Source organism: Pleurodeles waltl, chromosome 12 (genome assembly GCF_031143425.1).
Source record: "Pleurodeles waltl isolate 20211129_DDA chromosome 12, aPleWal1.hap1.20221129, whole genome shotgun sequence".
NCBI classification, from domain to species: Eukaryota; Metazoa; Chordata; class Amphibia; order Caudata; family Salamandridae; genus Pleurodeles; species Pleurodeles waltl.
Window position 1 is genome coordinate 433,413,040 of NC_090451.1, and position 23,093 is coordinate 433,436,132.

Genomic DNA, 23,093 nt, shown 5'->3' on the forward strand with positions numbered 1-23,093 from the left:
TCCTGCACACTTCATAGCTGTCGTAGTCGTTAGCACCACCTGGTAGGGACCCTTCTAATGCGGTTCCAAACAGGTCTTGCGAATGTGCTTTTTGATGACGACCCAGTCTCCGGCTTTCAAATTGTGACCTGGGTCATGGATGGGTGACAGGATGGTGGCCTGCACCTGCTGAGAGAAAGAGCGAACCACATCAGCCAGACCCTTGCAATAGTCCAACACCATATCATCTGTAATATTGACAAGTGCATTGTCTGGAACTGTTTGCAATCTCATTGCTCTGCCCATTAGGATTTCATGGGACGACAGCCCTGTCTTCCTGTCAGGTGTGTTTCTCATTGACATCAACACCAAAGGTAATGCGTATGGCCATTTCAGATTTGCAGCGACACACATCTGGGCAGTTCTTGATTTCAAGGAACCATTCATTTGTTCCACTAGTCCTGATGCTTCAGGGCGATAACTACAATGGAACTTCTGCTCAATGTTTAGTGCTGCACATAAGAGTTTAATCACTTCCTTATTGAAGTGAGTTCCTCTATCTGATTCTAAAGAGATCAGAAACCCAAAATGTGGTATCGATTCCCTAAGCAACAACTTTGCTACTGTGAGACTGTCATTTCTTCTTGTGGGGTGTGCTTCAATCCAATGACTAAAGACACACACAATCACCAACACGAACTTCAAGCATGCACACGCAGGCATTTCAATGAAATCCAATAGCATTCTGCTGAATGGACCTCCTGCTCTTCCAATGTGGCTCAAATTCACCACTGTCCCATTTCCCACTTTCAGCTGCTGACAAACTATGCATCAATGACATACCGCTTCTGCTCCCTGAAGTTAGGATTAAACCAATCAATCTTGAATAGTCTGACCATGGCATCCCTTCCAGTATATGCCTGCCCGTGGTAGTAACGGGCCATCTAAAACAATAAACTATTGGGCAAGACCATCTGACCCTCCTCGGAAATCCAAATTTCATCAGGTCTTTGGACACATATTTAATTCAAAGTCGTTTTTCTTCCTTGTGTGCATTATCTTGCAGTGTTTTCAATTCTTCCAGGATATCAATCACTTTTAATGCAAAACTTGTGCAAGTACTATCTTCTTCAGGCATCAGTTCCCACTTCTCTTTAAACGATATACAGTTCAATGCCCAAAACCTTGGGACTTGACCCGCATATCCATTTCCCAATGAAATGTAATCCTGTGCCTTTTGATATGCACTGCATTTTACCACAGCAATTACTTCAGGTAACTGTATTGCATACAACAAATCTTATCTTGTAGCCATTTCTCACTGGTGTACCAGTAGAGGCCAAGAACCCTCTTTGTGACCACAGTTGACCAAAATCATGAACAATTCCAAATCCATCTTTGCTGTCATTATAGATTGTGACTCTTAGTCTCGCTGAAACATGGCATGCCCTAGTAAGAGCTACCAATTCCACCACTTGTGCAGAATATACACCTGGAAACCAGGAAGCTTCTAATGTGCCTGTGATTGTGCATACTGCATATCCTGCTCTGTGTCCCTGTACCATCTCTGAGACCTGAACCATCAACAAAGACAATTTGGTCATTTTCTTCCAATCGTATGTCTCTAATGTCAGGCCTCGGTTTTGTACACAGTTCAGTTACCTCAAGACAATCCTGCTCAATGTCTTCCTCTTTTTCAATTTCAAAAGTATCACCCTGAAGTAATGTTGCTGGATTCAACATTGTACATCTTTTCAATGTTACATTTGCGGCACCCAATATGCTCGTCTCATACCTCGTTAGTCTTGCACCAGTCAAATACTGCGTTTTCATCCTTGTCTGTAAGATCTCAACAGAGTGTGGTACCCTTACTGTCAAAGGGTATCCCATCACTACTCCCTCACATTGAGAAAGACTTTGACCAACTGTGGCTACTGCACGCAGACAACCTGGTAAAGCTGGTGCGACTGGGTCCAAGGTAGCTGAAAAATAGGCTACTGGGCGATAAGCACCTCCATGGACCTGTGTCAAAACAGATAAAGAACAAGCATCATGTTCATGTCAAAACAATGTGAATGGCTTTGTGTAATCAGGCATTCCCAACGCTGGAGATATGCACAAACTCTCTCTCAATTCAGTAAACACTTTTTTATCTGAGTTTCATCTAGGGTAATGGGGTCTGTAACTTCCTTATGTGTCAACTGCTGCAACGGTTTAGCAATCTCAGCAAAATTTGGAATCCACTGTCGACAATACCCTACCATTCCCAGAAACATTCTGACATCTGGAGGACTTCTTTGCAAAATCATTGTAATCCTCTCTGGAGGTTCTCCTTGACCCCTTCTCAATCTGGTTTCCCAAATATTTCTCTTATTTCTGACAATACTGCAATTTTAAAGGTGACACCTTAAGTCCGATTTTTTTCAAATGATTCAACAGGGCAATCGAGTCGTACTTACACTTGTCCCTTGTCCTGGATGCAATCAGAAAATCGTCAATGTACTGCACTAGAGTTGATTGGTACGGTAACTCCAATGACTCTAGATTCTTTTTCAGGATCTGATTAAACAGTTATGGTGACTCTGTATACCCTTCTGGAAGCCTGCACCAGCTGTAGACTCTGTCTAGGAATTCAAAACTAAAAAGAAACTTCATGAAGAGACACAGAAAAGAAAGCTTGTGACAAGTCAACCACTGTGAACCACTCTGCATCACAAGGGATCTGAAACAGTATCAGTGCTGGATTTGGCACTACCGGACTACACTTGACCACCATGTCGTTGACTTTTCGCAAGTCCTGCACAATGCGCACTTTTCCACACGGCTTCTTTAAGCCCATTATCGGTGAATTACATGGACTACTCAACACTTCTTTCAAAACTCCTTGTTTCAGAAAATCTCCAATTATCTGCGCCACTTTCATCAGAACATCTTGTGCCATGTTATACTGTGGAAGCTGCGGGAATACTACGTTTGGCTTCAAAGCAATCTTAATCTGTTCTACTCCTTTAATCAAACCCACTTCTTTTCCTGTCCGGTCCCACACATTTTCCTGTGGCAATTCTTTCACAGTAAACATGGGGAAAAACTCAATCAATGGGTATTCCTCATTAACATTGTTGACCATTGTCTCAGACACCTGTCCTTTTTCATCATCACTGTTAGTTTGTACCTCTATCCCAGTGTTCGAACAACTAATGGAGCATGTTTTCATACATAGTAAGTCCCTTCCCAGTAGGGATACCGGACTTGAATCACACACTACAAACCTGTGCAATCCCTGGAAGTTACCAATCTCAACCTGCACTGGATCGGTGATTGGATTTGTCAACTGTCTGTTCTCCACTCCCACAACTTGAACTGTTCTTCCTGAAAGAGGTAAATTTGGAACTTCTGCACTTCTCACTTTAGAGTGTGTAGCACCTGTGTCCACTAAAAATGAGACCTTGTAACCCATCACCCGTCCTTTCACAAAAGGTCCTCTCTAATCTATTTCTAGGGACGTTACAAGCATACATGGTCCTTCATCCGAACTGTCACTCATCCATTCTTCGTTTATTTCATCCTCACTATGAAATGGGAATTGGTGTACTGTGTCATTACCTCCGTCTTGTCTCTGACCTGTGACCTGCTGAGTAATCATCATCTGTTGCTGTTCCATTGGGGCTTGAGGTATCTGCATTTGCTGTCTAGGTACCATGGGAACCTGCTGCTACATTGGTGGTAACTGTGTCAGTTGTGTACGCGGCTTTTGCACCTGCTGCATGGGTTGAAAACTCTGCACTCAGTTCTGAAATTTGGAATAAATCCTCTGAATTTTGGGACTTTCACAGTTTGAAATGTAGTGACATCACCACCTCGCTGAACAACACCATCCAGCACCATCAACGGACACTCCCCCTTCCAGTGTCCCACGTTTCTGCACAAATGACTTGGTAACATCTTTTTTTTATTCCCTGCATGTCGTTCTGGACTACCACGGTACCCAAATCTGGACCACGTGTCATGTCAATTCCACGACCTCTTCCTCTCATCTGAGGCTGGAACATAATAGTTCTCTGCTGCATCGGTTGTACTAAAGCTCCTTGCACTCCTGTCTGAGCTGATTTAATTTGCATCACCATTGCTTTCTCCTTCAGCTTTTTCTGCTTCAATTCAGTCTCATCACTACAGTATTTTGCATACTACAACACCTCATCAATCGGCTTCGCTTGCCAACAAATCAAATGACTTTTAATCATCTGTCCTACCTCTGGTCTCAACCCTTCGACGAATCTGAACACAAAATGCGACATGTCTTTCTGCTCAATTGCTTCCTTACCACTGTACTCTTTAAATGCTTTCAGCAGTCTCTCATAGTAGGTATGTATCGCCGCCTTAGTTTCTTGCACTGTCCTGTCAATACTCTGCCAATCAATATTTTTAGGAGAAATCCTCATCTTCAGGAACTCAATCACCTTATAATAATGTTTCATCACCTCAGGTGAGGGTGCACCTGTAACTCTACCCCTTTCCGGTTCACTTGTCGGCCAATCCACTGCCCTTTTGCTTTCGACCCACAAATCAGCCGGAACCACTATTTCCAACAATTTATTCAAGTCTTCCCACAGACATTTAGAGAGTTTCACGAACCTGTCTGTCTGCTGATACCACTCAACCGGTTTCTCTCTCAGTTTTGGGTAATCATTTGTGAATGACAGTATATCGCTCCTGTGCCGTGGGACATGAACAAACTGCCCTTGTGGTATTTCTCTAATTGGTAACATTTTTTCTGGATCCTTTTCCTTCTGAACACTTTCAGACCCTTCTTGGGAGTCTTGTTTCCGTTTATCGTTCTTCTTTGCCCATGTACCTTCCCACTTCTCTAATGCTCCCCAGATCTGAGCACTCTGCAACAATTCTTTTATGTGAGCCTTCATTCCTGCTGACCTCATGTGCTTAAAATCTTTTGCCTCAAAATCTAGCCTGTAACTTCATTTCTGATGCTTTGTTTTCTCAATCTCAATATCCTATTTTTCTGCCAGCTCTGCCAATTTCTGATGTATCTTACTCACTTCCCTTGTAATCCTTGAACATAAGTACCTCAGTTCGTCTAATGTGTTGGATTCTAACCTGTTCACTCTCATTGTCCCTTCAACTAGCTCTGTTTCTTATGTAGCTAATCTTAGACCGTTTATCTGCTCTTCACCCTTAGATGTATTTTTAGGAGTATTTAAACTATCCAACCATTCACTCAATTGCTGAGCGGTCAGTCCCTGTCACAAGATGTTATTTGCATTTGACACTGGTACCTGTTGTATCGCTGCACCTGGAGTTTGCCGCGTCAAAAGTTTCAAACTGACTCGCACTCGGGCCATTTACTGCATCTGGAAGCACTACAAGTGGACTAAGATCCATTAAAGGTCTAGATCCATTAAAGCTCTGACCCATAGATGACATCATCTGCACATGATCACTCACTCCCCTCCTCACAATGCTCTGTGACATTTCACTCTGATCTCCTGCACTCGCTTTCTTTTGCGCAAATAATGGTACTGATGGACCAACAGTAATCGGTAGCGATATTGCATCTGGAGCTGCCCTGACACTCGCACCTTGTGGAAAAGCTACCCCCATAGCCTGATTCATCACTGGTGTGACATCTGACTGTGTCCCTGTTATCGGTGTAAACTTCGGCAAACCCTGTGGCTGTGCCAGAGGCAACAACATTGGAGTCGGCTCAGTCTGAACTAGCATTGGTCTCAGGAGCACTTGCTCCGATGGCACCACTAAGTTCGAGATCGTCTCAAGAACTGGTACATCTGGATAAATTCTCTGTATCAATGGCGGATGCATCTGTGCTTGGACCACGGAAGTGATCCCTGCATTAGGAGTACTCTGCACTACCCCTTGTACCTGTCGGTACTGGTCCCACTGTCCCTGATGCTTGTGCTGGAGCAGTCAGGGCAGAACTAGTACTTGGACCCCCTACATGCGATGCATATGGCAGAGGTTGATCCCTCAACAACTGTGTAGTAAGATCCTCAACATCTGAATCATCTTCTACATAAGTTATTTTTCTTTGTCCCTGAACTCTCATCACCCTTAGCAGCATCTTCATCTGACTCACCTTCTTCTGTAATTGCAGGAAATAATTTAATTCTCTGTAGTGTCTCTGTTCTCCACTTTTTCTGTTCCCAACCCCGCCTTGCTTCTGCCGAAGATTTTTCCACCTTCTTTATTCTCCTCTGAAATTTTAACTCTTGTTGCTGTCTTGCTACAGACTCCCAAACCGCTAATGCCTCAAACTGTGCTGGCCTCGGAAATGACTTTGTCTCATATAATGTAATTCACAATTCGTCCACAATTCTCAAATTAAACGTTCCGTGCTCTGGAAACGCTAGAGCTCCCAATTTCTTTGTAATCTTGCACCACTGTTTCAACCAAAGACATGGCGCGACACCCTGCTCCTCCATTTTTTTTATTCATTTATTTATGCATTTATGTTAACCCTGCTCCTCCATTAAAATATATGCCGGAGAATTTTCCGGTGGGGTTGGCTCTCCCACTGACGCCTTTATGTATGAATCTCCCTTCATGGCACTTCTAAACGCTTTGAAAAACTTCATTTTTCTATTGTTCTATTCCGATTCAGTAATGAAACTACTTTTACTCCCAAGATTCCTTTCACCCACTTACTCAACCAATTCCCTTTTGCGACTCTTCTTACTAACCAACCTATCCCAGCGCGCCACACTGACTTCACACTCACACACTGCGGCTGACAAAGTCTTGCGGCTTGTCCTCCTAGACTTCAACTCACACAAAACTAATGCAAAATATTGCTAGCACTAACCAATAACCAAAAACAAATCCGCTGGTTTACTACAGGAAGGTACACAATTGCTTCAGAGACCTTACAGATTTTCACTAATGGCCCTTTCGCTCATATAGCTATTCCTCTTTCTCGGTCTCCCACATTTGCAAGCAAAAATTGACCCGCGAATTTCACTCTCAACTGGTCAATGGGTCTGTCCTGGTGCACATAGGACTCGCCAAATCTCAGTCAAAAAATTCCTCTTACTCAGTAAACTCACACACCGTCTTGTTGACCACGCCCGATCAACCTACTAAACCAGGTAGATTCCAAAATATAACCAAGTGTCTCCTACAATTGTCAATATACTCCGGGGTCTTAGACCACATAGGGTCCATACGTCACCAACAACCACGTGGACAATTATTGAGCACAAAGCGCCACACACATATGAAGTTCGACGACTTCCCTACTCTCATACTGCGGAGTACACACACACACACTCCTACTAAACCTCAACTGGAGTACGCAAACGCCCTACTTTACCTCGCAAACGTCACAATTCACCTGTGATTTGCTTAAGCCCCTGTAAGCGCAACGTACCACTTTCATACTATCATAAGAATGCCGAGACCATACCCATCTTTACTAGCGGGATCCAGGATCTGGGAAAGTTATTTCTGGGCTTAAGGGGACATCATCTTTGCTACAAATTGCTATTTCAGAAAAACAAAATTCAAACCTCATAAAAAAAATACCAACAACTAATCCTAACTCAAACTACCACCATAACCAGTAATCACCATATAACTAGTTTTCCAAGGAAACTAACCATCAAGCTGCTACCAAAAACTACTAGCACGCCCGGTCCTTAGTAAGTAAACTTACAAGGGGACGCGTATAGATCGATGAACCTTTTGGATCGCATGGAATATCCTAATCATGTGGTGATCACTAGCATCAATAATCAACATAACCAAAAAACAACATTTAATTAAAACAGCTAAAGCCATCTATTCATGAATAACCACAACTCTGTAAAGTGTTTAACAATTGTTATTTCCCTATTGATTACAATACTAATTCAGCAAGTTAGATCAAACTTTATTCAATCAGCTAAATAAAATAACATTATCTAATCAAGACTGAAGAAACATCTGCTTGAATGTTCCTACATAAGCCAATAAATTGATACACAGCATCAATAGCAGAGTTCAGCAGATAGTTCATCAGTCATTTGTCACGGTCAGTGTCACCCCTAGAAAGCCTACCTAACCAAGATTAGCATTAGCATGTGGGACTTCATGAAAAACAATTTAGGAAAAACATGAATTTGGAAAACATCTTTCTAGGTGAAAATCTATAAAAACAGCGCAGTTGGTACCTAGAAGAAAAGGCACAAATTAGTCAGTGACATTTTCATAGCTACCTATCCACAGAATGGATCAGCAACAAAGTCAGTCTTCGTCTTCAGGTCCTCAATGGATCAGCAACACATCAGGCCCTCAGAGTATGAGCCCAATGACAGAATCTCGAATAGCGTCTCCTGATGTCATCAACGTCTCACTCCTATTCTCCCGCATCTGCCTAAATTCTGAATTCTTAGCCCTTGTCATGAATTTTTGTTAGGGTCTCCCAGTCCATCCCCCTAATTCCTAATTGGTCCGTCAGCCAGCAGATATGACTTTAACCTATAATATTTGTTTACCAAATCTATAAATTTTAATATTAGTACTTTCACAAGACGCGGATTGGTCCACTATACGATGTCCTCCTTATCCGGCTCTTCAGGTATTGAAAATGTTGCATGTTCCTCTTCAGCCAGTACTTCCATTGTTCAAATCCTGGGAAAGTACATTAAGCCTACTCTACACATAATTGTATCAAATTGTCTTCATCATCTCCTGCCCGCCGGTACATTGCAGAAAATTCTAGCTAAGCAACTTTAACATTGGGCAGTTCAGGGTCAAGTCATGCATTTGCTTCTCTACAGCGCGTTAGTGATTCAGCCCTTCTTGTGAGGCCTGGAAAATGGATAGGCCTTAGTCACAGCTAAGTTAACTGTACAAATCAATATAAGACATAGGTTATACATTTCAATATGACATATTACGACATTATTCTTATATATTTTCATTAATTCACACATCTTTAGTTGTTTTAGCATAACTTCGTGTAAATGGCTGCCACTCCCCGTGGTCACAATTTCAAACGTGTCCTTTATTTTCTCTACAATTAATTTCTCTACAAACGTTTCATTAATCAAACACTTAAACATCATTAATAATTTTCTAATTAGCATATTTGCGTCAGCACTTTACAACCCTTCGCTGATTGATGAGCTGCAACTATTGTCTCTGTTAGACTGTCAGAGATATAATTTGACCTAGGCATGATGTGTTACAAATCCTATTGCTCCAGACCGAAATGAAAATTGTTTAGCAGCTTTGTTTAACAGCACCTGATTGTAACTACCTTTACTCACGTGGAAGCAGGAAAGGTGCATGTTTTCGCACAAGTATTTGTCTCGCAGAATCTTAAGAGATTGTACTTTCTTGATGCATCACTGTTCGTAGCAATTAACAAAGGCAGAATTACGGTGTGAAGCAATATTGAAACAGTCTGAAAGAATTATGCACTAGTATTTTTTTCCTAAGTACATGTTATGTATCATTGGAACTGGTCTGAATGCTGTTTTTGTATTGCACCATCCAACATTTCAACTTTTTTTTATTGTTTTCTCCGATAGATACGGTTGAGCGATGAGACAATTCAAGATGTAGTACAGGCAGCGGATTTGCTCCTACTGACAGATCTTAAGACTCTGTGTTGTGAATTCTTGGAACGTTGTATTGCAGCAGAGAACTGTATCGGTATCCGGGATTTTGCCTTGCACTATTGCCTGAACCATGTTCATTACATTGCTACCGAATTCCTTGAAACTCATTTTCGAGATGTGAGCAACACGGAAGAATTCCTGGAACTAAACCATCAAAAAGTAAAGGAGGTCATTTCCCTTGAGAAACTAAATGTTGGCAATGAAAGACATGTATTTGAAGCAGTGGTTCGATGGATATCCCATGATCCAGAGGAAAGAAAGGTATGATTTTATAAAATTCGCTTTAAGGGCATGTTTTGTGGAATATTTTATGTAACTTGCAGAACAAGAGTGTGACAGGAAACATGGGTTGGTAAAGGATTGTTTACTTCTAAATTTGGTGAAGGGGGTGTCTGCATTTTGTTTGTAAAAATTGGCATTGTTAAACCCAACCGGTAGATTTTTTAAATTGTATTTATAGACTGCTTTAGTTGTTTGGTAGGCCTATTATTATTGGGTCTTCAAAATATACATTGAATTGCCTTCGGCGCCAGTCCAGAAAAGTTTTACGCTATCATTTTATACTATTGGCTGTTTGGTGGAACATTCCACCTCCTCTGGAGTGATTGTATTTTAATGTGTGAGGAACTATTTTGCACCTCAAAAATACCCTTGATCGGTGCACATTAATTTAGCATACCTTGTATACAGAATCTGTTTGTCAGGACTTGTGTAAGCCTGACGTTAATATGTTCACTCTATTTTATTGCCTTTTTTCCAGTCCCACAATCACCTTTCCAAAGTCTCATAAGATTACTAACAAAGGCTGCAATCTTGCAAGACTTCAGTGGGCAGCCATCTTGTGGTTGGACTGTACTGACCGGTCGGCACCAAGCACCTGTTTGATCTCCTTCAGCTTGGGCACGGCTTAGTGTGGGCATGCTTAACTGCTCCTCTCCCCGCTACAGGTTTCCTGCTCACATAGTAGGCAGCTCCCGGGTGCCCATCTAGTCTGCTCCAGTGCCATTGCTATCAGAGTGAGGACTCTAAGTGTCTCCTCTACCTGCTGTTGTTTTGCACAGCTACACCATCTCCTTACAGTGCAAGCACTGTGGTGATAGCCACAATATCGTTTCAGTTCTTACTGTAGCACCCCTTCAGCCTTTTGCATCACCTTATCAGGCATAAATATTGGCACATTGATTTTCAAGCTCTCAGTGTACAATGGAAGTTGTCTACCTTGTAACAAAGTGTTTTTAGCAGTCCGGGTGACCAGTTCTGAAGTAACATAAAGGTTGATGTTATACAAAAGAATAATATAATTTAGTATCTTCAAGTGGTCTAAGAAGCCCTTGTTAAACAGCAGCTATTCCTACATGTTTAGGAAGACAAGTTACAGTATTTTTCTCTATTAGTTTGTACGTGCGTTAGTATTTGGACCGAACTCAACATAGCAATTACTAGTGATGTGTTCTTTGGTTTGAAATTAAAGAGCCCTTTGTAAGTGTCCTCTTACTGAATTTCGACTAAGAAAGAAAGCAACAATCTCATGGCACAAATAGATAGCTGTTGACAATCAAAATAAGCTTTGACAAAGACAATAGGTTTGGCATTAATAGACCCCATATTTGATCTACATTTGTTTATGCTTGTATTAGCATGTGTTCGTTCATAAACCAACGTATTGGCTTTCCAATCCTTTTTGATACCGTCACTCCTGTTTAACTTCATTACTTCAAGTCTACTTCTTCCTTATCCCAGTCTGTTCTGCTCGAAGGTAAGCTACAAATCAACCCTTTTGGCTCTTACTTTCCATTTTTGAATATAGACCATTTGTTCTTTGACATGGAAGATCCATTGAAACGCCAAGAAGTCTTGAAACATATATAAGGCAGGAGATCCTGTCTAAAGGCATTCAAGATTTTGGGCTGGTGGGATTGTATGGACTGTTGGGAGACAAAAATGTCCAAGACTCATGAAGACAAAAACATTACAAGTGTTATAACAACTTTGTTTTATTACTACAAGCACTCCGAACATTCGCTAGGATACTGGAACCTAACACAGACAGAAATGATACTCTCCTATTTAAAGTTTGTAATGTATAATCAATAATTGTGAATGGATAAATCATATTAATGCATTGAAAATATCTTGCATGATTATGCGTGTGAGATTGTGATCACACTGATTCACCTTCCCTTAACTGGCACTGATGTCATAATCCCAAACAAGTTTTATGCTTGATTATATTTAGTAAGATTTGGTGTGGATGGCTCACAATCTGTGTTAAAAGTCAAATATGGAACTTTTACCACTTGATAAGCAATCATGTAGTTTAAGTCAATTCAGAGTCCGTACTGTTTATCCTTCAAGTGAAGAACACCAGCGAAAAGTAAGCACAGTATCTTGGACTGCAAGAAAAGGTGAAGGAATCAAGGGGACCCGCTTTCTGGGAGGTTTGTGAATCCAACTGTAAGAATTGAGGATCAGTGGGCAGTTAAAGTGAAAAATTAATGTGTGAATGTTCACAGCTTCTGACAGGCTTCATTTAGAAAATTCATGCCCATGTGTAAAGGGTGGAAGTAGACTATGGTTTAAGGGGAACAGAAAGGGAGAAGCAAAAGGGTCACGGCTGTAGAAAACAATGTCCCTAATCTTTTTTCATTTTGGCAAAGGATTGTTGATATCTTCAGTGTTTCTTTTCTCTTTGTGCTGCAAATCTGGAAAGACGTCCCTCACCCTCCCCTTCTACTGAGCTATTGAAGGACCTGGGGACCACATCCACTGGGACTGTATTGTAATACAAAAAAGAGAGGGCTGTGCATTTCCCCTCCTTGAGCCTGTTTGTAGGCCTGCGGACCCCAAACCCAAGGGCTAATCAGTAAATAAGAGGGGAGGAGGGCCACACGACCCCCTTCACTGAGGGGCCAGCTCATGTACACTGTCTCGGGGAGCACACTCCCTGGACAGAGTTGTTTCTCTGCCCGCATTAGCACAGGCAAGGAAACATGATTGCCGCCGTTTTTACAACTCCCGCCAAACAGGAACAAACATGCAAGTTTGCTCACAGCATGTGAGAGATTCAAAAATGCTCCTGCCAGCTGGGAGCAGACTTGTGTTCTGTTTCCCTGTCCGCACTGACGTGGGCAGGAAAACAAAGCCCTGGGGATGTGTTCCCCGGGGCCTATGAAGGCTCAGGGAGGGTGGTCACGTGGCCCCCACCCCCTTTTTATTGGTTTACTTTTATTGGTTTATTTTTATTGGTTTAGTCCTGGGAGATGGTGTCCCTGGGGCCTAATAAAGCTCGAGCAGAGGGGCTGCATACCCCTTTGGCCTCAAGGAATGGAGTCCCTAAGGCCCAAGAACACCCCTCCCCCTTTTTATTGCATCTGGGCCAATGAAGGGGGGGGGTGTCTGGGGCCTATTAAGGTTTGGGATAGAGCTACATGGCTCCCCTCTATATTATTTTTATTTTTAAATTTTTTATTGGAACTGTCCCCGCGAATGGGCTCCCTGAGGACAATTGATGGACGAGAAATTGGGCAGCATGGCCCCCTCCCCATAATAAATAGGTTTGTCCCCCAGAGCATGGGTCCTCGGGCCTGAAGGCCAACCCTGCGCTGCACACACCAAAGGTGGTGCGCCGTGTGGAGTTAGCAACCTGCTCTGGTTTGTCCACAAGGCCAAAGTGCATGGCGTGGGACCAAAATATGTGACGTGCAGTTGTACATGGCGTGGGATTGGCTGCCTTTGGTAGCTGCCTGCGGGAAGATGGATGGAGGACCACGCCGTACACGACAAAAGTCTGTGTGAAGAGTAGAGTTGGCTGCAACTGAAAAAAACAAAGGTTACAGGGACGTTATAATTAGGTTCTGAGTTTCCGTGCACAAAACCATAGGAATTCAGCAGTTATAGTAATTGTTAACTCCAGTAACTATAGCTCGCGTCCTAAGGTAACTATAGCTTGCACCCCGCCATGCACAGTTTCGTCATCAATACTTTTATTGCAAATGTTGCAGTAATAATATCAACTATGCCATAAATGTTGTCATTAATGATGTAATATGTTGAGTAATTAGAGTTTTGACCTGTTGTAAGTATTGTGGGCTTTTAACCACGCCCACAGCACACCCATCACTTTCACTCATTTGTGGACTTGCCTTTCAAAAGTCCTTTATTATTGTTAGGAAATACTTTACGTTCGTCCCTCCTTGGGGCGGTTTTGTTATCGCCTTGCAGACATGGATCCATGTCTACATGTTACATGGATAACTGCACTATTGCTGATACCTTTGACTGCAAGCTAATTTCTTTTTCTTTTTGTCTCTCTCCTTCGCGCTCATGTTCATTGGGGCCATGACGCTTTAAATTGGCTCACATATGTCAACTGTTTTACTTTTTGTTTTCAATTTAAGTGGTAAGAAAAATCCAGTGAGGAATTTACAACACTAATAACTCTAACTCAATCAAATGCGAGATCCATTGTATTGCAAATGCTTGTTCTTGTATGTTGGGGTTTTGAGTTGAGGTGCCAATCTTAAGCCAAGGTTCCTTTCATGTATGTATTTTGTGATTTTATGCATGATAAAAAAGTGGTCCTGTTCCATGTATTGCTTTGTGCGTGATACAAAGCAGCTTGAAGGTTGTAGGGCCCTCAAGGTAGAGGAGATGTGGATGTGTGGCTTTAAATGCAGAAGTCTGGCAGCAGACTTCTAAATTTGTTGTAGGTTTATCATAGTTGATAAAGATGGTCCGTGGTAGAGGCCATAGGCTTAATCAAGTTTAGACAGTACAAGAGAGATAGTAGTTTGGACCTTGTGTGGAAATCCTAGGTGGGTGAAGATGCATTGCAGAGTTTTCATAGCTTAATCTTGTAAATTTGTCCACTTGGACAATCATTGATAATTGGAGTCCAAGGTAATCCCAAGGTTTCTTACTTTCTTAGACACTTTAGGAGGTAGCCCTAGATCGTCCAGCCAGGCACAGATTGAGGTATAATTTTTCTAAACTCTGCATGGGAGTATTTCAGTTTTCGAAGCATTCATTTGAGGTGGCTCCATGTCATCCACTGATCAACGGCTGTGAGGCAAGTTTCCTCTGTCTTTGGAGCTCTCCAGTTTAAGAAGCATTTGGAATTAATTGAAATTAATTGATCATGGCTGGTAACAGCTTTATCTAGATGTTGAAAAGCCGGGATGGGATGATAGAGCCTTAAGGGACCCCCTGCTTTTGTTAAGTACGGTCTGGATGAGAAAGGGAGGGTGTGGATGACCATCGTCCTGTTTTGAAGGTAGGATGTTATCCAGTCGAGAGCAGTCCCTTCTATGTTGCCTTCGTAAAGTCTTTGGATTAGACGGTCATGTTCAACTGCGTCGAAGGTAGCTGAGAGGTGCAAGAGAAGTAGCTGAGCGACCCCGTTCCAGTCTAATGTGTTTTTAAGGTCATCTAAAATGGTAATGAGGGCAGATTCTGTGCCTCTTCTTAAATGGGATCCTGTTTGGAAGTCGAAGTGTGGAGTCATCTTCAGTGACTTGTGACATCTGGGCAAATGCTGCTCTTTTGAACAGTTTGCCCAGAAAAGGTCCATTTGTAATGGGTCTGTAGTTTAGGTTGTACAGGTCCAGGTTTGCTTTCTTTAATAATTGTCAGATGTATACCTTTTTAAGTCTTCTGGAACAATTCCTGAAGTAAAAGAAGTATTGGAGATTTTTCTTACTGGTGTGGCACCAAAGGTAATTAAAAGAATGTTCCTGAAAATTTGTGGAGAACATGGGTAAGAAGGAATGCAGAGGCTGGGTTAGGCTTCTGTTGGTGGGGATCGAAGAAAACAGGCTGGTGGTGGTGGTTTTCCTTTGTTTTAAATAGGAGTCCAACATGTCTGCTTTGGTTGTGTAATGACTTGACAATTAGTTAGTAAAACTTTGAGTTATGTGCTGAGTTCTTTTTGTGCACTTAGGTTTATGAAATTCAGTGAGAATTTTATAACATTGTTTACTTGGACATTTAGCATTTTGAATTCTGTCTGAATAGTACCTTTTTGGCTTTTTTTATTGTTGACTTCTACATTCTATTAAGTGTTTGTGTAGGTGAAGTTTGTCTTGGATGCTTTTTGTTTTGAGCCAAGTGCTTTGCAGCTTTGCTATTTGTTGTTTTATATGTTTTTTAGTTCTACATCCTCCAAGGTGCTTGTTTTGTTTGTCCTGTTTTGTTGTGCTTAGCGGTATTACTATACCGAAAGCTTCCTTAGACATGAATAAAGTTTTGTAACTGAATTAATTGTGTCTAGAAGTGTGTTGGAAGTTAGCTGTGTTGGAAATTAGTAGTGAGTGTTAAAAATTGAGTTTGTTCCATTTTTGATAGGTTTGATGCATGTATGGTGGCCGTAGGTATATTCATTTGCAGTGTTTGAGTTGGAAAGCTACTAGATAATGGTGTAACCATGTGACTGGTGTAATCCTTTGAAAGGTAACTAGTTCTGGATTTGCAAAGATACCATCTAAGATGTGTCCAGCGACGTGTGTGGGTTTGTAGACAATCTGATGTAGGTTCAGTGTGTCTAGACCAGTGATGATACTTTTTGGATGCAGCATATTGGGTTTGTCAGACCATATGTTTAGGTCTCCATGGATGCATACGTTGGTATGTAGTCTCATAAGGTTTGAAACTGTATCTAGAAACACATCTGGGAAAGTTGGATTACTAGGTGGTGGTCTGTAAAGAAAGAGGAGCATACATGGAGGAACTTGGTGTAGGAAATTGGTCTGCTCATCAGGGCCTCACAACCTTGTATGGAAATATCACCCGCTTTGGTGAGATTTATTGTTTTCTTGAATTTAACAGCTAATCCACCTCCTCTTTTTCATGTGCAAGTTTGTGTGACGGGTTGATGGTCTAGAGGAACAGCTTCATGCAACACTGGAGCCATGTCATCTCCCAACCATGATTCAGTTATGAAGAGTAAGTCAGGTTGTGTGTCAGTGAGAAGGTTATAGATGTGGTGCTTGTTTTTAGAGAGTGATTGAGCATTTATCAGTAGGAAATCTAGAGATTGTGTGTTGGTAGTGGTGTGACTGTTTGCTAGAGTAGTGAATAGTACTCTTTGAAGTTGTAGCAAGTGTGTTATTGGTGTTGGTATTAACTGTATGAAGATAGTGATAATGTTGTTTGTCTGTATCGTAACCCTCATCTAGCAGCTTTAGAAGGCATTTTGTTGGGTCTATGTGTGTAGTTGGTGGTTGAGAGTCAGTTGGTGAGCTGTGTTGTTTCTGTTGGGTGTCCTTGTTGTCTAATAGGCATGGATAAGCAAAGTTGTGAGGTATGGCATATTATTTGTTTTGTTAGTGTCTGTTTGGGGTGGAAGGTACATGGGTTAGGTGTGGTATTGGGGCATGTGGGTTATGTTTTAAGGCTTTAAATTGTTGTGTTGGGGTGTTTGTTGTATGTGTTGGTGAAGATAGAAGATTTGGGAGTAAGATGGTTTAGGATCTAAATTAGTTTTGATTCCATTTTGTGACAGAATATGGAATGAAGTTGTGTGTGTGTGTGTGTGTGTGATATTCTGATTTCTGGTGTGTGGTATGTTTGATGTTTGCCAAACAGTGTGATGAGATATTGATGTAATTAATTTCTGTGAAGGATCTGCATGTAAAGTATTGGTGGTGAGTGGAAGTTGAGTGGTAATAGGGGTCTAAATAAGCGTTGGAGGAGAGTGTATGTAGTGTATGAGAGGGAATGGACAGGGCCTATGAGCGTTTGTGTTAGATTTGGTAGCAAAAAAAAGGTGAAGTGTGTGATGAAGTGGAGTGTAAGGATTGTTTGCTTGTGTTTTTTTTTTTTTTTTTTTTTTTTTTTTTACAAGCCTTATAAGATTTATAAGGTGTTGATGTTCTTTTCCATGTCTTCGCTGTAAATTTTTAGGTACTGCAAATTTTTTAGTAAAGGTGAATATAGGGGTGTCCCACTTAGAGATGGCTTATCTAACACTGATATTGTAAGCACTCTTCGAATGTTAAGTGCCTGTTTTCCCATATCAGGAATATAGGGAGTGCATTTTACCAAACTGCAGAGAGTTGTCCAAAGGGCCTGGCAGAAGGTGCCGTTCCAGTGGCAACTGCATAGCTGTGAAGATTGTGGGTCATGTGAATCGTTTAAGAAGATGATTCCCATTAAGTTGACTTGACTATGCACTCTCACTTTTTTTTTTTTTTTTTTTTTTAGCAAGGCCAAGACCACCTGCAAGCATGCTGGGTCCGACAAGACTACTATGGTATTCCAAAATCAAACAAATCTTTACATTTTGGCCTTTTGGATGGTCCCCTTGGGTTCTCCTCCTCAGAAGTACCTGGGTTCAGGGGGCCCCTACCCCCTTTTTAGGGTCGAGCCTGCGTTGCATGCGCTCGCGCATGCATTTCGCAGCGAGACTCTTTTGTATTTAGAAAAGGGCTCGGAGCCTTGTCAACATCATGTCAGTGTTTTTTATTGGTTGGTGGGCTTCCCTAATAAAATCTGCTTGCTTTCATTAGTCGAAGGCATGCATATGTCATGCCTTTTCCGGTGGCTAGCCCTCCTCCAGCGCAGCGACCAAGTACAGAAAACATGCGAGGCTCGCTGTTTTCCATCAGGCTCGTGGACCTTTTTTTCTCTAATTTACGAGCCCGATCTCGCTTGGCAGAAGTCGAGCGCTTTACATACTTGATTTCACTTTTTCGGGTTATGTACATAAATGCACTTTTGCCCGATAGGTGAAAAGTCGGGTTAGGAGTTTACATCGCGATCAGCTCTAACATGAGCAAACGCGAGACCTGATGCATTGTAAATGCTTGTTACTTTACTTCTTAAACATTTTCAGGACAATGGGGGCGGTTCCCCAAGTCCTATAATGGCAGCTTCAACTTTTTTTCATTGTTAAAGTCCGATAATCATATCGCTCGGTAGCGAAATGGGTGATGGGGGAGTGATAGGGGGAAGCTCCATCTGCAAATCAGCAGGCCCTGTTTTTTAAAAAAAATGTAAGTGCTGTTGTACTAACCGTCCAGATACACTTAACTTTTTAACACCTTCATGCCCTACCCGGTCACCTCTTTAAACCTTTATTTCTCTAAAACAGCTTAACAGATACATCAGATCACAAAAAGCACACTCTCTGAGTTAGATTCTAACTTTTTGACAAATGTGGTGCAATTCTGTTCTGTTGTTTTTTCTGTCTTAGAGAGAAAAATGTCCTATGGTAAGTAACATGAGAAATCAACGTTTTGGGTTCCCTTTTTTCTTGGCTCCTACTTGATGCCTTTGCGTAATCCTTTCGATGAAGGAGCCAAGGTTAATGCATGTTTTCTTTGAAAGTTTTATGAAGATTTGTCATACAACACAAAAGTTATTAGAAAAACAAAAAACTCTTTCTATGGAATTCCTAACCTAACAGTAGTTATACAATGGGGCCCCAAAATATGTTTCCCCCCATGCAATTTCCCCTAGGAGCTTTAGACAACTCTACAGTCAAAAGGGATGAGTGGAATTACACAAAATTGGTCAGAAAGCTGGATTTTTACCCGGAAAGCTTGTTTTTTTGTGGTTTAGCGAACGTTCGGTCAGCCGTTTGAGAGAAATTAATCATCAAAATGTATGGCTATCTAGGCACCCTGTACTACCGAGGAAGTGCTAAGGGAAAAAATGTCAAAAGAAACATTCATATTCGCTGGTCTCACAGGACTGGAACGTGTCTTGCGAGACCGAGTGTTCTGACAGCAGCATGAAAAGATTCTTGTGGCTGCCATTTTAGGACTCGAGGACTTGGTCCCTTGTCCTGAAGATTAAAATGAAATAGCATATAAGGGGGCAAGGTAAGGGTATTCTTTCCTCCGTGTCCGTGTGTAGGGTTGGTAGTAGAGGGACTGCCTTAAGTTATAAAAGCAAAAATAAAACTTGCGTTATCACAGACTTGTGGTTATTAGCAGGTTCCTTCATCACCCCCCCCCCCCCCCCCCCCTGCACACAAATTTGTGGGACTACTGCGAAATTAACAAAGGATTACTGTAGGACAGAAGAAGGTGGAGGTCCGTTATGTATGTATGGGGGGCAGTTGGACTGAGGCCTTGCTGCAGGCCAGGGCCCTCCGCCCAACTACATACCACGCACGACTGATGGTCATGCAAAGATGAGGTTGGGTAGACCTGCAGCCAGACGCTGCGCCCAAACCTCCTGTTGCGCATGGCCAAAGGTGGTGTAGTGTGGGATATTGGGTTTGGATAGTTTAGGTATGGTGAAATCACGTTAAAAAAAAAAAACACTAGAAATTCACTAAAGAAAAAAAAACGTTAAAACGACATTATGGTTACTCGATAATGTCTGTTAAATACCATTTTAAATTCAAAACACCACTGAAATTAACAAGTTAACTGAAGTAACACTAACTCACACATACTGCTTATGACCTCACATATTACATCACTCATGACATGTTTTATGATATAATATGATATGATATAAATGATGACCACTGAAATGACATGGCCATGCGTAGTAATTGTGCAGATGATATTTACTTCAGTTAACTAGAACTGGTGATTTTGTTTTTTCTTCAAAACTGTATTTTTAACAGACAATTGCACCGAACTATAACCTCATTTGAACCTTCGTTTTTTTCTGGTGAGTCCCTGTCAAAAGGGCTGCTGGAGTTTACATATCAGACCCCCTGAATTGAGTTTATTGCCTACCATAGGAACTAGCGGACTCTTTATTTTTGCGGCCCTCCACAAGATCAAGCTGGAAAGTTCTTATTCTCTCTCCAGTGCTCAAGGTTAAGTTCCAGAGGAAAGGTGGTGGGGGGGTGGGGGTTGGCATGTCTTTTTAAAGACATCGTTAAAGCCACTTAGAGGCACAATTCATTTTATTTAGCAGATATACTGTGCTGTTTGAGGCATACACAGTAGATTTGCTAAAACGGCGTTATTGGGGTACACATTAGTGCATCCCTGAGGCCAATGAACAACCATAGAGAGCAGCAGGGTCAAGATCACTAGCACCGTCACAGCTTCTTCTAGGCCTGTGCTTCCAGTCCTGTCAAGAGGCTTGGAGAAGGACTGAGGTGGGTCTCCCCTTTTCAAACCATGACCTTCGCCAGTGTCTGGCTCCCTATTGGGAATCACAGGTTGCCAGTTTCAGTGTCCTGCATCTGATTCCTGCATCTGATTCCTTCTCTGCTGCTCTCATGGGACCTCTGAGTTGCCAACAAAGGCACAAATGTAAGTAGGGGAAAAAAGGTGTTTCTCCTTGCATCTAGGAGTGTGTGTTTGTGAGTGGATGAGATTGAGTTTGAGTGTATTTGAGAGTGAAAGTGAGTGATAATTATTGAGAGAGTGTGAGTGAACATGAATTAGAGAAAGTGGGTGTGAGGGAGGGAGGGAGTGAAGGAGTGATTAAAGGGAGTTTGGGAGAGGGAGTGGAAATGAGTCAGTCATAGCAGTCAGTAGTACACCAGGGTGATTTGCACCATGGCTCCCAGGCCTGACGGGCCGACTGAATCCTATTTCATAAAGCAGACCTGCTGTACATCAGAAGTTGAGTGAGAGTCAAGTGGGTGTGATAAAGTGAGTGTGTGTAAGTCTGTGATTGAGAGTCAGAAACGGTGAACAGTGAGTTTGAGTATGTTTGTGTGTGTGTGACCGTGAGTATGAGTGAGAATTAGTAAGTGAGAGAGGAGTGAGTGGGAAAGAGTAAATGAGTGGGAGGGAGGGAGTGAGTGAGAGACTGCAAGTTAGTATGTATATTATTTTTTAAAGCATGTGCGTTGGTCCAGGGCGTTTTCAAGATAATTCTGGACTTATGGAGGCACCCATGGGAACATGCTGCTGCTGATATTATATGTAATTCTTGGCATAAGGGGAGGGGGGCATATGGCAAAATTGAGGCCTTGACATTCTAGGAGTAAATCTTCGTATGGGGCACTTGTGGAAAAATGCTAGTGCTGGCATGCGGGGTAAAATTGCAAGCATGTGGCAGCAGTGGCATTGGGGGTAATTCTCAGCATTAGGGAGGGCACCAGTGGCAAAATGCTGACCCTGGAATATGGAAGTAATAATTGGTGTATGCTGACACCTATGGGACTTGTTGGCATACTGAAGGTAATATCTGACCTCCGAGAGAATAGCCATGGCTTATTGGAGCCGAGTGTATCAGATTGGGTGATGTAAATCGTGAAAAATAGCTGACTGAAATGCCGGAGATAATTTTTGAGATACAGGTCACCTACGGTATATGGGCAGTATCCATGGGAAAATGTTGCTACTGGCTTGGTGTATGTAATTCTTGCCATAATGGGGTATGCATGATAGAATGCTGGCAGTGGAACATTTGAGGTAAGTTTTAAAATACGGGAAATGGCTAATTAAATTTTTTTTTAATGAGGGGAACTCCTAACCCCACCACTGTCAACAGCCACCACTGATTCACTGACCCAAGAGTGTACCTGACTGCCATCCAGGGCACTGAAACAGCCGCTCCATATCTGACCATGACACAATGGGCGTCGGGGCAATTTTGATGGGAGTAGTTCAAACTCTCTTGCCCTGCCTCTTCATGGCCCTTGATGGGTTCAGGTTTTCTCACCCTACCCCCTTTTGTGGACCTTTGATTTTATATTTTTAGAACTTTGCGACTGAGTCCCCAAGTCCTCTAATGGCAGCTGCAACATGTTCTTCAGTGTTGTGAAAAGCCTATCAGCAAAAGCTTCCTTGGCCAATCAGAAGGGCCTATTTTTAGGTCCGGCCCAGAGGCAGCTTTAGATATCAAACAGACTTATGCCACAATAAAATTCATAAAAAATAATACATATTACACAAACATAGAGGGGCTTTGAGTCAACCATTGTCGTTCATTGCCCTGTCAATGTGTCAATTATATGGGGTCATCGGTTATCCCACTTGAGCCACTGGCTTTCTGGCATTGGGAGTGATGGCATTGTATCCTGTTACATGTACACGTCTGCCTGAAAAGTAGCGCTTCTCAATGCCAGAAATAGGTCATTAATTTCTCCTTTGAGCCTGTTTTCTCCTTTTATTTTACAGCCCCGGCAATCCTCTTGATTTTCATGGCAGATTCCATTTCTGCCGAACCGCATATTTCCAGTGCATCCGTACTTCAAGCAGCATGGATCCCTTAAAATCATTTTAATTCCGCCATGCAAAGTTAGCTTGTCAAATTATTTTTATTATTTGGAAAAAATAGCTGCACTATTACTCGTTCTCGCGTGCATTCTTAATATTTTAGGCTGCTTTTATGGCTCAAAAGTCTAGGAACAGGCGGCAGGACTATAACAGAATCAGTGGCATGCCTTGCACCAAAGGGCGCGTATCTTTATTAGTGTGTTAACATGTTTTGACTACACGCTATGAAAATGTTTCAGAAATACGTGTACGTATTTCTGAAACATTTTCATAGCGTGTAACCAAGCACTTAAGTCAGGCCAAAGACAAGCGGTCATCAAACTGACGCAGTTTGATC

General features: G+C 42.0%; 1 protein-coding gene across 1 annotated transcript in view; it reads left to right on the forward strand.

Annotated features, from left to right (window-relative positions):
- GAN (gigaxonin) overlaps positions 1 to 23,093 on the forward strand; it is a 241,000-nt gene that overhangs the window by 68,026 nt on the left and 149,881 nt on the right. The window contains exon 3 of the mRNA XM_069216942.1: positions 9,525 to 9,875. Coding sequence (XP_069073043.1) covers positions 9,525 to 9,875 — 351 coding nt within the window. The remainder of the gene's footprint in view (positions 1 to 9,524; positions 9,876 to 23,093) is intronic.